The 12,969-nt window shown below is 38.9% G+C and overlaps 1 protein-coding gene across 1 annotated transcript; it reads left to right on the top strand.

Moving 5' to 3' along the window:
* Window positions 1–2,706: 2,706 nt before the first annotated feature.
* lipg (lipase, endothelial) lies at window positions 2,707–6,054 on the top strand. The gene is made up of 9 exons (XM_030767663.1): window positions 2,707–2,850; window positions 3,196–3,375; window positions 4,058–4,169; window positions 4,317–4,541; window positions 4,642–4,884; window positions 5,003–5,123; window positions 5,345–5,563; window positions 5,665–5,769; window positions 5,966–6,054. Exons 1-9 carry the CDS (start codon window positions 2,728–2,730, stop codon window positions 5,976–5,978), a joined length of 1,341 nt encoding a protein of 446 aa, XP_030623523.1. The 5' UTR covers window positions 2,707–2,727; the 3' UTR covers window positions 5,979–6,054.
* The last annotated feature ends 6,915 nt before the right edge of the window (window positions 6,055–12,969 follow it).

The following is a 12,969-nucleotide window of genomic DNA, read 5'->3' as shown; positions in this document are numbered from 1 at the left end:
CTATTATACTGCTCTCCACAGACTTGCCCATATATGTGGAATGCATGAGTTAATCATTGGGGGAGGTTTGGTAGATGGGAAACAATAAAAACCACCGTTGTCCTTGGAAATGTCTCTTTCTGCCCGGATTACCTGATGAATTGTATACAACTGTAAGAGACATTTCTGTCCAATTCCTGGGAATGGTCCTGCGGCCTCACATTTGAGGACAGTGGCTAGTTCTGTCCTGTGTAATTCATTGGAATCAGCCATTTTTGTTAGAATTCTATAAAGTTCTTTAGAAACAAATATAAGTCTTTCCATATACATTGCTGAATCTCATTTTTACCTCTGAAAATGATTAATATACATCATTTGTTTGCTAGTGTTTTTCCTTGCTGCAAAACAACACTCTTTCTGCAACTTTTGGAAATCACAACATCAGTATTTTGTAGTTTAGTTGAGATATTTATTTATTTGTTTAGATGCTAAAGGGTTTGAATCCTTATTGTCTACATTAATATTTTCTCCATGTATGATTTGAGCAGGTTTTTTTTTCCTTCCATCTGACCTTGATTGACCTTCAAGGGTACCCTCATTAAAACATCTCATTTGGGGAAATACCGAGATTACAACATCCTTCTCGGGGTAATTTATCTGTTAACTTATAAGATGTAATTATAGTCAATAGTGCGGCTTAAAATATGGGAAATCAGAAAACGTTAGACGCATACGGACATAGTTTTCGTGCGGCATAGGTCAAATGTACATATGAGCTATTTAGGCACCTTTAGACTCTTAAGACGGAGTTCGTGAGGGCAGTACTTAAATCTTGTTCACAAATCTGTTTTGGATTTATTTAATGTAGCTCTGAGAAAATAAACATATTGATCGATGATGTATGATTTAGTATCATGTGTGCGTCAGTGCACCTCCTCCGTTCCTGCTATAATCCGTAGACAACATGGTTGTCGTCGTAACGTGAGAAAGTGGAAATACTACAGTTCATTCAAACCCTCTGGATGCCACGCCCTCAGGACGTACCCAGGGGCTTGACCAATTAGGAGGAAAGAATTTTGTCGTAGATATCTGCCGATGATCAGATGACTGAAGGAAAACTATTTAAAACACTAATGAGCAACCTGATACCATGTTCATACATTTCTTGTAACGATAACGGGTCAAAAAAGACAAAACTTGCTCAGTGCGCCGAGTAAAGTCAAACAGTTAAGTGTTTTTAACTCATGAACATTATGATAAGGATATTACAAAGAAGTATCAAGCTTTCTTTATGGTTTACCCTATGTTGTGCAGTCATGGCACTAGCCAAGGAGCCGGGTGAAAACGCGCTAATGAGAGGTAAGGGGAGATCCTTTCAAAAGTTCGATTTCAACTGTTAGAGAGTCCCAGTAAAACAGTAAGCCTGTCACGGTGTAATAATGATACGACTTAAGATGTTTAACTGCCCTTATGGTCCTGTTTGCCTATTTATACAACTTTCGGGAGGAAATATAATGCCGCTATTTGAATGATCTTACCGCTGTGGTCATGTTGATTGTATGAGAAGTTGTACATTTCAAATCGTCTTCTCTTTAGCTGGTGCCTAGGAAGTGTAACGGCTGAGTCTGTCATTGATTTAGAGAGAAAACCGTGAAAGCGTTTTGTATTCAAGTTTAAACGTCCGCTCAAAAGACGCCGGCTGTGAAGTAAGACCCGGGAAATCAGCAGTTCGCTGAAGTGCTGATTGTAACAGTGCTTTGACAGACCCGGGTCTTAGCGGTGATCAAAGCCGCTGAGATGCCGGTGTTCTGACAATTTATTTTAGCCATTCAAAAATACTGCTAGTTATTGTGCCCATGCGCACGCATGCGTATATTTTAAGGTCTATGGAGGGTTAGATTAGCCTAGGATACTATGGTAGCGAAAACCGATTGATTAAGCCGAAAAAGACAGAACATTAGCGGCAGCTTCACCAGCTAATTTTCCAAAAAAAAGTATTAGTTATCTGAAAAATTTTGATCAATTCTAGGGATAACGGAGGCCAGACATGACTGCTTTTCCTTAAAATTGTAAGTTTTATTCGCTTTCCTGAAGTTCACATTGTGAACCAAGCACATGTAGTATGTGTTCATATTACTAAACCACGATTTTCATCCCCAGCTTCTCCTTATGCGGTTAGCTGACTTTAAGATGAGGCTTGAGTGTTTTTAGGTCTTGTGGTGGTGTCCGGAGAAACTGGGTATGGAATTGTCAGGAATCCATAAGATGGAAAAGTAGAGCGCTACGTGTACATAATGCGAATTTGCATCTGGTGTAAATTGTGTCAACCCTCAGCGTTCGTTCTCTTTGAATGAGTCATGCAACCGTTCGCAAAGTTTAAAGAAATGCCACGCAGTTGCTCAGAGCGCATAATCGAGTACAGATAGGACCTGTTGTGAAACTAGTTTTAGTCTTAAAGGCTCAATTGTGCTTTCCCTGTATAAGTAGATTTAAATTGCAGACGTGCTTATGAATGTTGTAATTATTGTTGCATATGGTAATCATTAACGTGTAATAAGGTTATGAAACTGAAAAAGGAAGCTGACGGGAAACAACGAAAAGGTTTTTGTTTGTCAAAGCAGCGCAATTTTTGCCTTTGGGGTCATGTGATACTAAAAAAAAAAAAACCGTATTTTTCATTCCATTACAGGTGAAGATGAGAAATTATCCATAGATCCGGCACTTTCTCATGGTAGGATTAAGTTTGATATGCGCAAAACCCTTGATCTTGATGATGATGGATGTTATCTCCACGTGGGAAAGAAGGAATGTCTTCAAGAGTGTGGGTTCAACGCCACAGCCAAGACAATTCTGATTATTCATGGCTGGACGGTGAGAATTCCTTTGAGAAAAAAAATACAAATATATATGTATAATCATTACACAATATATACTGACCCCTCTGCTCATTGTGCACCTGCTTCAGGGTGTTGTATTGCTTCAACTCATCAACAAACTATACTTTTATGAAGTAGGAATTTTAGGTAGCTTTCTAAATAATGTTTTAGACATGTGCTTGTATGACACTCAAACCAAGATTTTTTTTCCATCGGAATACCAAATTCTACTTTTTTTGACTCAAGTCTTGTGCATACAGGAATGTCACATATGATTGCTGAATGTTTCTGAACTGGTTTGGTCCAGTTAAGAAGACTGTGTTTCTTGTTTCCCTCACAGATGAGTGGAATGTTTGAAAGCTGGATGCATAAACTGGTAGCAGCTGTGCAGCAGCGTGAGACAGAAGCTAATGTGGTGGTTGTGGACTGGCTAAGCTTAGCCCATCAGCTGTACCCTGATGCTGTTAATCACACACACCAAGTTGGGCAGAGCATAGCTGTCCTACTGGATTGGCTCCAAGTAAGTTCACTTCATATGAAACTGTGTGTGTGTGTTAGAGACACGGCAAGAGAATGAGAGTTGTGATGTGTATAGTGGACTTGGCATCTAGGCAAGCTTGGCTGCAATCTTCTGGGTTAGTTCATTGTCAGGGTAATGAATTCTAAATTAGCAGATGTCCCAATGGAGTGCAATTTGTCTTTCACAGTTGGATCTGTGATGTTATTGTCCAAGATGTTTTGAGTTAATGCATGGCACCATGGTTATTTTAATGGAGTAATTAATATTCACAGTTAAAGGGATGATTTTGGCAACTTTTCCACTGGAAAGATTTAGCCAATGTGTATGAGCAGCTGAGCATTTTAAGCCCCCGCCCCTTCCTCTGTCCCAGCTGGCGTTTAGCATCATACAGCAGCAATGAACACAAAGCCTAATGATTTTTCTTCACTTCTATCCCCTCCCATCCATCTTCCATGAGGAATCAGGGAGCAGCTGGTGTAGTGGTCCAAAGACTGATAAATCCCTTTCCTACATCAAATTCTGGATCCCTTGCAAATGCTTCTGTTGGAAAACTGCTTAGTGCGTGTTACTGATAGTCATTTCTACTGTTTGTGATCAGTTAATCGGGCCAGTTAGAGTTTGAGTGTAACTAGATCGGTTTGACATGTTGAGATTATGGCTAATGTGCACCTATTTTTCATAGGCAGAAACTGAGCTTCCATTTCAAAATGTGCATTTGATTGGCTACAGTCTTGGAGCACATGTTGCTGGATATGCAGGCACCTATGTAAACGGAAAAGTCGGTCGGATTACAGGTACGAACATTTACAGTAAAAACATGTTCTGGTTTTCTTTTTCTCAGTACCTTCGGTAATACTATGATTTATTTTTTTTAATGTCCAAAACAGTGAGATTTTCCAATTCCAAGAGGTTGATGTAAATTTTTTTCTGTTTCAACACAGGCTTGGACCCAGCAGGTCCCATGTTTGAGGGAGCGGAAGCACACAGACGACTCTCCCCAGATGATGCTGATTTTGTTGACGTCTTGCACACGTATACACGGGAAGCACTTGGAGTTAGTATCGGTATTCAGCAACCAATTGGTGACATCGATATCTACCCCAATGGTGGTGATGTGCAACCAGGCTGTGCCCTGGGTGATGTTCTGTCTACAGCAGCAGCTGGAAGTGAGTAGTGCGTGAGAGCTGGAAGAGCCACTTTTTTTTTTTTTTCATTCACGTTTTCCTGGATTGTGCAGCATTGCTGATTGTCTTTTCTCCTCGACAGACTTTGTGGATGTCATGAAGTGTGAGCATGAACGAGCCGTCCACTTGTTTGTAGACTCACTAATGAACAAGGAACATACGAACTTCGCTTACCAGTGCACCGGTCCAGACCGCTTCAAAAAAGGCATCTGCCTGAGTTGCCGAAAGAACCGCTGCAACAACATGGGTTACAACGCTAAGAAAATGCGTAAGAGAAGAAACAGCAAGATGTATCTGAAGACTCGTGCAGACACTCCGTTCGGAGGTAAAAGTCTGTCAGAGAACCACTGGAAACTGGTTTGGCCAGTGAGCTTGTGGAGTTGCGTCAGATGTTACACATAGTTGTCGTTGTAATGTTGAACTTGTCTATTGTCTTTCTACAGGGTACCATTATCAAATGAAGATGCATGTGTTCAACAGAAAACAAGCTGATGATTCAGATCCCTCATTCTTTGTCAAGTTGTACGGCACAAACAATGACTCTCCTGACTTGGACCTGGACACGTAAGTGTCTTGCCACCTGAAAGACACATTTTTGAATATTGTTGTCTATGCATAACACTTCACACAAATGTTTCCTGCTTTATTTAACAAAATGTTTGTTGGACATTTTGAGTTGGCTTAGCAACAAATTGTTAAAGGTGAATATCTTGGTTGAATATCATCTTGTTGGTCCATATAAAAATTGTTTAAAATTTGATCCAATGTCCATGTGTTTCCATCAGTCCTATTGGCTTGAACCTCACCAACACTTTCCTGGTGTTCACTGAGGAGGACATTGGTGACCTTTTGAAGATCAAGCTGACCTGGGAAGACCCTACACAATCCCTGTCATCTGTGTGGAAATTCATCAAAAGTTCATTCTGGTCCCTGTCAAGCTCACCATCTAATCATGTACTTGAAGTTAGAAGAATCAGAGTAAAATGTGGAGAAACACAAAAGAAGTAAGTTCATTTCTCATTTAATCATGATGTTTTTTCAAATGGTATGATCCTTCGCTAAGATTGTGACATTCTCCCCTAAAACTTCAATTTTGTACATACAGATTAACCTTCTGTGCTGAAGAATCCTCCCCAACTGAGATTATGCCTGGAAAAGAGATTAACTTTGTCAAATGTAGGGATGGATGGGAAGTGAAGCCAAGTAAAAGGTAAAATGAACAACATTTCATTAAGACAGTTTAAGCATTCTAACAATATTAAGCAAACAATGCAAGTCCCCAAGTTAGGTATTACCACTCTTTGGTAGATTCCCTTTTAAGATTTTTTTTTCACTTGTTTCAGGGTAGTTTGAATGTAAATGTATTATTTCTGTAAGTTAAACTCATGTGTCCCTTTGTGTTGCAGGTTGCACATCTGAAGAACACACTGTATTTATAGGGACCCAAAGGCAAAGCAGGACATGGTTTCACCCCTGCTGCCTGAGCACTTTGATGGGATTGTTACACAGCTGACATGCACCGTGACTGTTTTCTGTGGAAGGAGCTGACTCACACCTCGGCTCTTCGGTCTGCTAGCTGATGTGATGAGGACAGACTGCAGGACTTGCTCAGGGCATTCTTTTCACTGTTGCGCTGTTCCAGAATGTTTGAGGATCATTCTAGAACATCTTCATATTTTGATATTAGGCTGAACTGATGTGGGAAAAACAAACGTGATGAAAATGTGGATTTGAGTTACTCGTGCACTCCTCAGCAAAAAAAAAAACCCTTTATATATGTATTTTTTGTACGTTTTTAATTTATGAAGGACAAAAGCACTGCAAAACTGAGATTATTTATCAACTTGATGCACATCACGTGCCAAGGCACATTCAACTCTCTCCTTCTGAGTGGACCTTAGTGACTGCTTATTGTTTTATTATTGTGCGTCTGTGGATTTCAACAGTCAATGGAAAGCAATTTTAATGTGAGTTCACAGTATTATTTAAGGAGGACAGAATGGAGCCAAATGCACATAAGTCATGGTCTGTAAAATAACAATTGCACATTATCTGCCAGGTCAATACATGTGAATTTTGTATATGTAATGTATATAAATATGACTTGTTTGTTTGTAATAAAACTTTATTTGTGACTTCCTGTCTTTTGTTAATGATTAATGCTGTAGTAAAAGATGAAAAGGATACACCGAATGTTTTTTAGTAGTAAATATACACACGATATCTCACTTAACCCTTAGTGTGTTGGAGGTCATGGTTTGCTCTTTGAAAAGGCATTTCTCACATTTACTCAGAATACTACAAAGCCAGGAAGGAGATTTGTACTTTGTACTGCAATCACAAACGAGGAAAAGATACAGCCCGAACACACCATTCGTGTAGATCACGGCCATTAACCCCGAAATAAAAAAAAAAAAAACAGGACCAAATGTCCGAAACTCAAACAGCTACACTGTTTTTACAAAGGAAGCACTCGCAGTGTACCCAGAAATGTCTGTACACAGCACAAACTTGAACAAGGACCAAGAGTGATGACTGAACATGTATTGAAATGAGGGAAAGATCAGAGAAACAGAGAAAGCCAACACTCGACTGCAAAACATCACAAACATTTGCCACTCCCGCTCTGCTTAATGCTAATTCCAACTAACATTTACACGACTTGACTCTTGATGTTATTTGTAAATCATCATAAACCATGTTCATTCATCATACCTGAGATTAACGAAGCTCCCTTTGTAGTCTGCAATAAAAAGATTATGACTCACAGAGAGATTGATAGCTGGTAATGCTACCTTGAGTCATAAACCATTCAAGCAAATAAAACAATGCAGACAACTCAAATAATCCACACTTCCTACTAACTGGCCTACTCTTAATCCTAAAATTCCTGTATGCAAAATGCAAGCCCAAAACATCTTATCATCCAATCTATCTGACCACAAACATGTATTTGTGTTAGATTGTACCAGCTCGTAAGATGGTCCTGAATGGTGGTTGACTAAAATGATGTCTCTTAAGGGTTATCTGATTTTTTGCTAGGTGTTGCAAGTTTCATACCTGAAGAACACACGGTATCTATGAGACTGCAAAAATATGACACACATCTGCACTCTCGCTCTGAGAACGATGTTGATGGAATGCTCACGGTTGGCTGTTTTGGAATGTTGGAGGCTCTGCAGATCTTCATGTTCTGAAACTACGTTTGACGTAACAGAAACCAGAACAAGGTGTCGGTCTGTGTGCCCTACACACTCAACAACAGAATCTAATTGCTGTACTTTTTTTTTTTTTTATCAAATTTATTTTCTAAACAAAGATACTATGAAACTGGGATAATTAATCAAAGAGATACTATCACTGTACCACATGGTCATCTGTTTTTAGTGTTGTTTACTAATTGCACATGTTGTTTACTAATTGCACATGAAAAATACATGAAAAACCATGTACAATACTGTTTAAATAATATAAAATGTTTATTCAGTATTTAGTATATGTATGTACCAGTGCTACTTTGTGCTACATCATAAAATTTGGATTTCAGATAATAGCTCATCTATTATGAAATCCCTTAGAAGTAGGTTATTTCAATCTATTATTACGTCCTAACCTACAAAAAGCAGGTCATTCAGTATTCATGTGGAGAACAGACTGTGTTATGATCTGTTGGAACTGTAGTAGAGCCGGCAGTCTATTTGAAAGAATCCTGCAAAGAACTTGTAAACATTGGTCAGACATGTTTGTACTGATGACACAAATGTGTGTCATACTCTTGTATAATTGTGTACTAAGGTTTTAGACAGCACTTGAGTATCTTCATGGAATTTCCCATTTCCTTGGGAGAGCAGCAGGTGCTCCAAGTTACACTTCTCGCTGAATAATATCAGAGAACAAGATGATGTTTAAAAACATATGTTACATGCAGGAGAACATTTCAGTGAAGATTAAGCACACGTAATACGCATTTATATCATGGGAGGAGTGACCCATTAAGGATAAACTACTTAGGCCTTATGTGTAAAATGGGTCAGTCAAGGTAAAAAAGCAGTTGCAGGTGCCATGTCATACTTATGGGTGGGTTTGGCAGTGAGAATGATTAAATGGAATGTAGCAGCTCATCAAGCAGACTTCCAAGCTTGTCTCAGAACTGTGAACTCCTTCGCACACAAGTAAAAATCACATATACCAGGTAAAGGTCATGTAGACTTTTTTTTTATTAGATATTCCTGATAAAAAGGCCAACAAAATGACCATGAAATATGTATATTTTCCAAACAAACTTAATCACGAATTTACTTTGTTTCAATGAAACTGTTCAAGGTATGGAACAAAGCAGCTGAAGTTGACAAGAAGAAGTTGGGTATCCGAAATGTTGTATCACATGTAAAAAGGAGATGGTACACTGAACAAAAGCTGTATTTTGAAAAGTATGTCAGGTTCTCAAAAAATGCACTGGACAAGTTATGTATGGAGCAAACTTTTGAAAATACTCATAGAGAAACCTGGAAGCTATCAGCTTGACACAGAATAACCTGGTGGCACAGGGGACGTGAAGAACATATACAAAAAAGTACATGACAAACACAGAAAACATGACAAGTATTTAATGTCTGTGAAACACACTCTCATTCAGTAAAAGCTTGGCTTTTCAACATACCAACTTGTCTAGAATGAATTCTTTTGCTGAGTTTCATAAACAGGTCATGACAGATCATCAGAGTGACTATTAGAACTGGCTCGATTACAGGAAGCTAAAGCCACAGTTACCAGGAATTACAATTAACTGAATAAAGCAACTAAAAATAATGTTAATCCTTAATGACATATTATACTGTTTATAAATCAGCTAGCGAAACAATACTACTAAAAGTCTTAGAAATCTTATCTATCAGTTTCATGAAAAATACAAATCCTACAAGAGGGTGGCTCTCTCTGTAAAACTGAAATTGGAGCAAACTTTTCATATTTTCAAAATATGAAAAGCTTTAAAAACACTACTAAAAGGCCCTCAGTTGGAGGTTGCCTTCTGTTTGTGGCTTAAATGTCAGTTTTGCTGAAGACCTTGGGTTGGTGGTGCTGGAAATCACATTCCAGGAGAATGCCACCACTTGCCACCATTGAACACTTCCGATGACAAAGCTTCATAAAAATGCTGAAATTTTTCCAAGAAACTTTGTTACTGCAAGTGTTTCACGAGCATTGGCATGCAAGATAAACCAAGATAAACACGTCTGGGCATTAACAGTAGTTTCTTGCACAACATATGTGGCTGAATGTAGCTGAAGTCACTGAGGCAGTTGACAGGTCTAAAACTTTCTGAAACTTAATGTAAAAGGTTAGAGAACCGGGCTTGTGATCGGAGGGTTGCCAGTTCGATTCCCAGGCCCAACATCCACAGGCTGTATGCCCCTGAGCAAGGCACTTAACCCTAATGCTCCCTGGGCGCAGAGGAATGCTGCCCACTGCTCCTGCGTCTGTTGTGTGTTCACTACTGGTGTGTTGGATGGGTTAAATGCAGAGACAAATTCACTGCTCACTGTTCACAGTGTGTTTGTGCAATCACGGAGACTTTACTTTACTTAAAAAAACAAAAAGAAAAAAAGAAGTGAGCAAGTAATTTGCATATTCTTTATTTCAGGGAGCACTATGAAGGATTCTGACACAGGAACAAAATGATCTCTTATTTTTAAGCATAGGTAATACATTCTCTCAAATTAGTAAACATTGAATCTCAGAATATAACACTGTTACGTGTTTCTATAACCAATTTCCACCTAACCAGAAAAACCTTTTTTTTTTTTTTCTTTTTTGCCTGGACTGTCAAACACATGTCACTGAACATATGGTGAACACATGAACCTCGTATAAAATGTATGTCAAACACATGAGCTATGGTATCATCACAGTCAGTAATCTGAAACACATTGTGTGACCACTGGCTGTTCCATGTAAACTGTGTCCTTTAAATGAGGGAACACACAGTGCGGGCATGTTTATGGCATGGCAGCGTGTTTGTCAATATTCAGAGAGCCAATGGATGCACAGCACTGTAAAGGGAACACTCCAACGTGACTTGATTATTTGAAGTTGAGGGAACAGAACCGTGCAGAATGTTCCATGCTTTACGGAGTCACTTGTACTATCTATTGTGACGTCATGGGGGAAGGGCACGAGGGAAAGTAACGCTGCCAGGCACTCTTGTGTCAAAGTGTAAACACGCACTGCTGCTACGCATGGAGCAGGTGTCCCTCAGAGCCAACATGCCAGCAATGTCAGTGAGATGGAAACAAAGCAACAACATCTGACCGAGTCAAATGGAAAAAAAAACTCTCTGACAACACCATACATAGCACGCCATCACAAGAACCACAAACATTTAAAAAAATTTGAGGAAATTTCCCAGTTTACGTAAAAGTGGTTTTTGAGTGTGTGTATGTGTGTGTGTGTGTGTGTGTGTGTGTGTGTTTTACAACAGTCAGCTTATGGAACATTTAAGTATATATAGTGACAAAACACAGAATGGAGAGAAGGCTTTTCATGGAGACAAGGCTTTTTTTTTTTTTTTGAGGCAAATTTCTTAAATGGTGTTAAATTTTCAGAATAGCAAGGTTCAAAACTTGCCAAAAGAAGTGTGTCCTTGAGATGAAATTGGGTAACTGTCATTTTTGTGTCAAATATCTCTGAATCCCAAGCTTGTGTGTATTAAACACCACAAACGTTATCACCTACTGGAGCTAACCTTGTTATACTGTATTATGTCAACAATTCACTCCTCCTTTCTCACAAATACGAAAACAGAGACATGCCAGTACAGCAGACTAAACACACAAATCAAATTCTGTCAAATCAGATAATGACCTTGGCTTTGAATGTATGTAGTACATCTAAAGCTCTCATCACTCAAAAGTTCTCACGCAGAGCATGTGACGTGCTGCTGAAAAGTATCCGAAATATCAGTGTGATGTATTATCGGTTCAAAATGAAGCCCAGAAAAAATATAGTGCAAGTCAGCAAATGTTTGTCCGCAAGCCATCTTAACACAAGGGCTTATTAAGAGAATGAATGTATCAAATGGTCCATTCACCAAAAACAACAGTTACACATTATATCACACCACTATTGTTCATTGTTGCCTGACTGCTAGTCCAACACAGAGACCATCATTATAATAAGGTCAGTGGAAATCTGTATTATTTTCTATTTGTGTGTGGGTTTTTTGATTGACATACTTTCACAGTCTTTTAGACTGTAGATAGATTATACCCTAAGAGACATTAAACTGAGATATTTAAAGCTAATTAAGTGCAAAAACATGTCTTTGAATCTTTGGTTCATCGCTGAAGAAGTTATAGTGGTGACATTATATGTAAGAATGTCTTTAATGTTGATGCATTTTTTTTTCTTTTGAAAACCGTAACTAACAATGAAACGCCCGTAAAATAGACTCTTTATCCTGACAACCAGTCCAAGACCACACATCCGCCAATTTCTTTGTTGAAGAGCACAGCAAGATTGTTCCAGATGTAATTTTACACCGCAAATTCCCGGTAATAGTGTCTGCTCACCCAGTTGAACAGCAAAGATGAAAACCAGGCATAGAGGCAAACTGTCACGGCTTGTAATATGCCTATTGTAGGTGGCTTCTTCACCACATAAAATTCCCTTTGATGGTCAGGTACACATACTTCATTATTATAATTGCAAAATATTAACAGCAGTTCAATTTCAAGTCTCAACCCCTGACTGTATAGTACTCTAGGAAATTTAACTGTGTATGGGAAACCATGTTGCATGTGAAACCATTTCGCAAGGACGTGCATGACATCATTTTAGGTGTGTGACTGAGAGTGCAAGACCACATGAGAGAGAGAGAGAGAGAGAGAGAGAGAGAGAGAGAGAGGGAGAGGGAGTAGATGTTGCATCAAACACTAAGGCATGATGGGAATGGGAGTAAGTTCTAAAAAATGCAGTAAATATGCTACCTTTACAAACTTGCGGGTTTTAATTACTATCACATCCAGCTTAGTGTGACATCTGGGATGTTGTGTGCAGGGTTCCAGTTAATTTTCTTAGTATTACTCCGACACTGAGCAACTTCCTGTCTTCTGCTGGGAGATGGCGGGAAGCAGGAAAAAAAACTCGACGCGGGGTGACAGTGACGTTTTTTCAAGTTCAGCAGATGTTACGGTGACGTATTTCTGTTTACATATACACAACCACGTCATACACCATTCCGTAGAACAGCTCACTGGATCAAAAATCTCTCTTTCATTTTGTGAATAAGAGTAAGTTTTAGCTTCACAATCAATTTCTTTAGCAGAGCTGCGTTTCTCTCACCTAATTTATGTCATGTCAAACAAATATAAGCGGTGACTCTGTAGTGGGTGTCAGTGATTTCACTATGTTA

Source organism: Chanos chanos, chromosome 1, assembly GCF_902362185.1.
Source record: "Chanos chanos chromosome 1, fChaCha1.1, whole genome shotgun sequence".
NCBI lineage: Eukaryota > Metazoa > Chordata > Actinopteri > Gonorynchiformes > Chanidae > Chanos > Chanos chanos.
The sequence above is the reverse complement of the archived record's forward strand: the minus strand, read 5'-3'. Positions and strand labels throughout refer to the sequence as shown.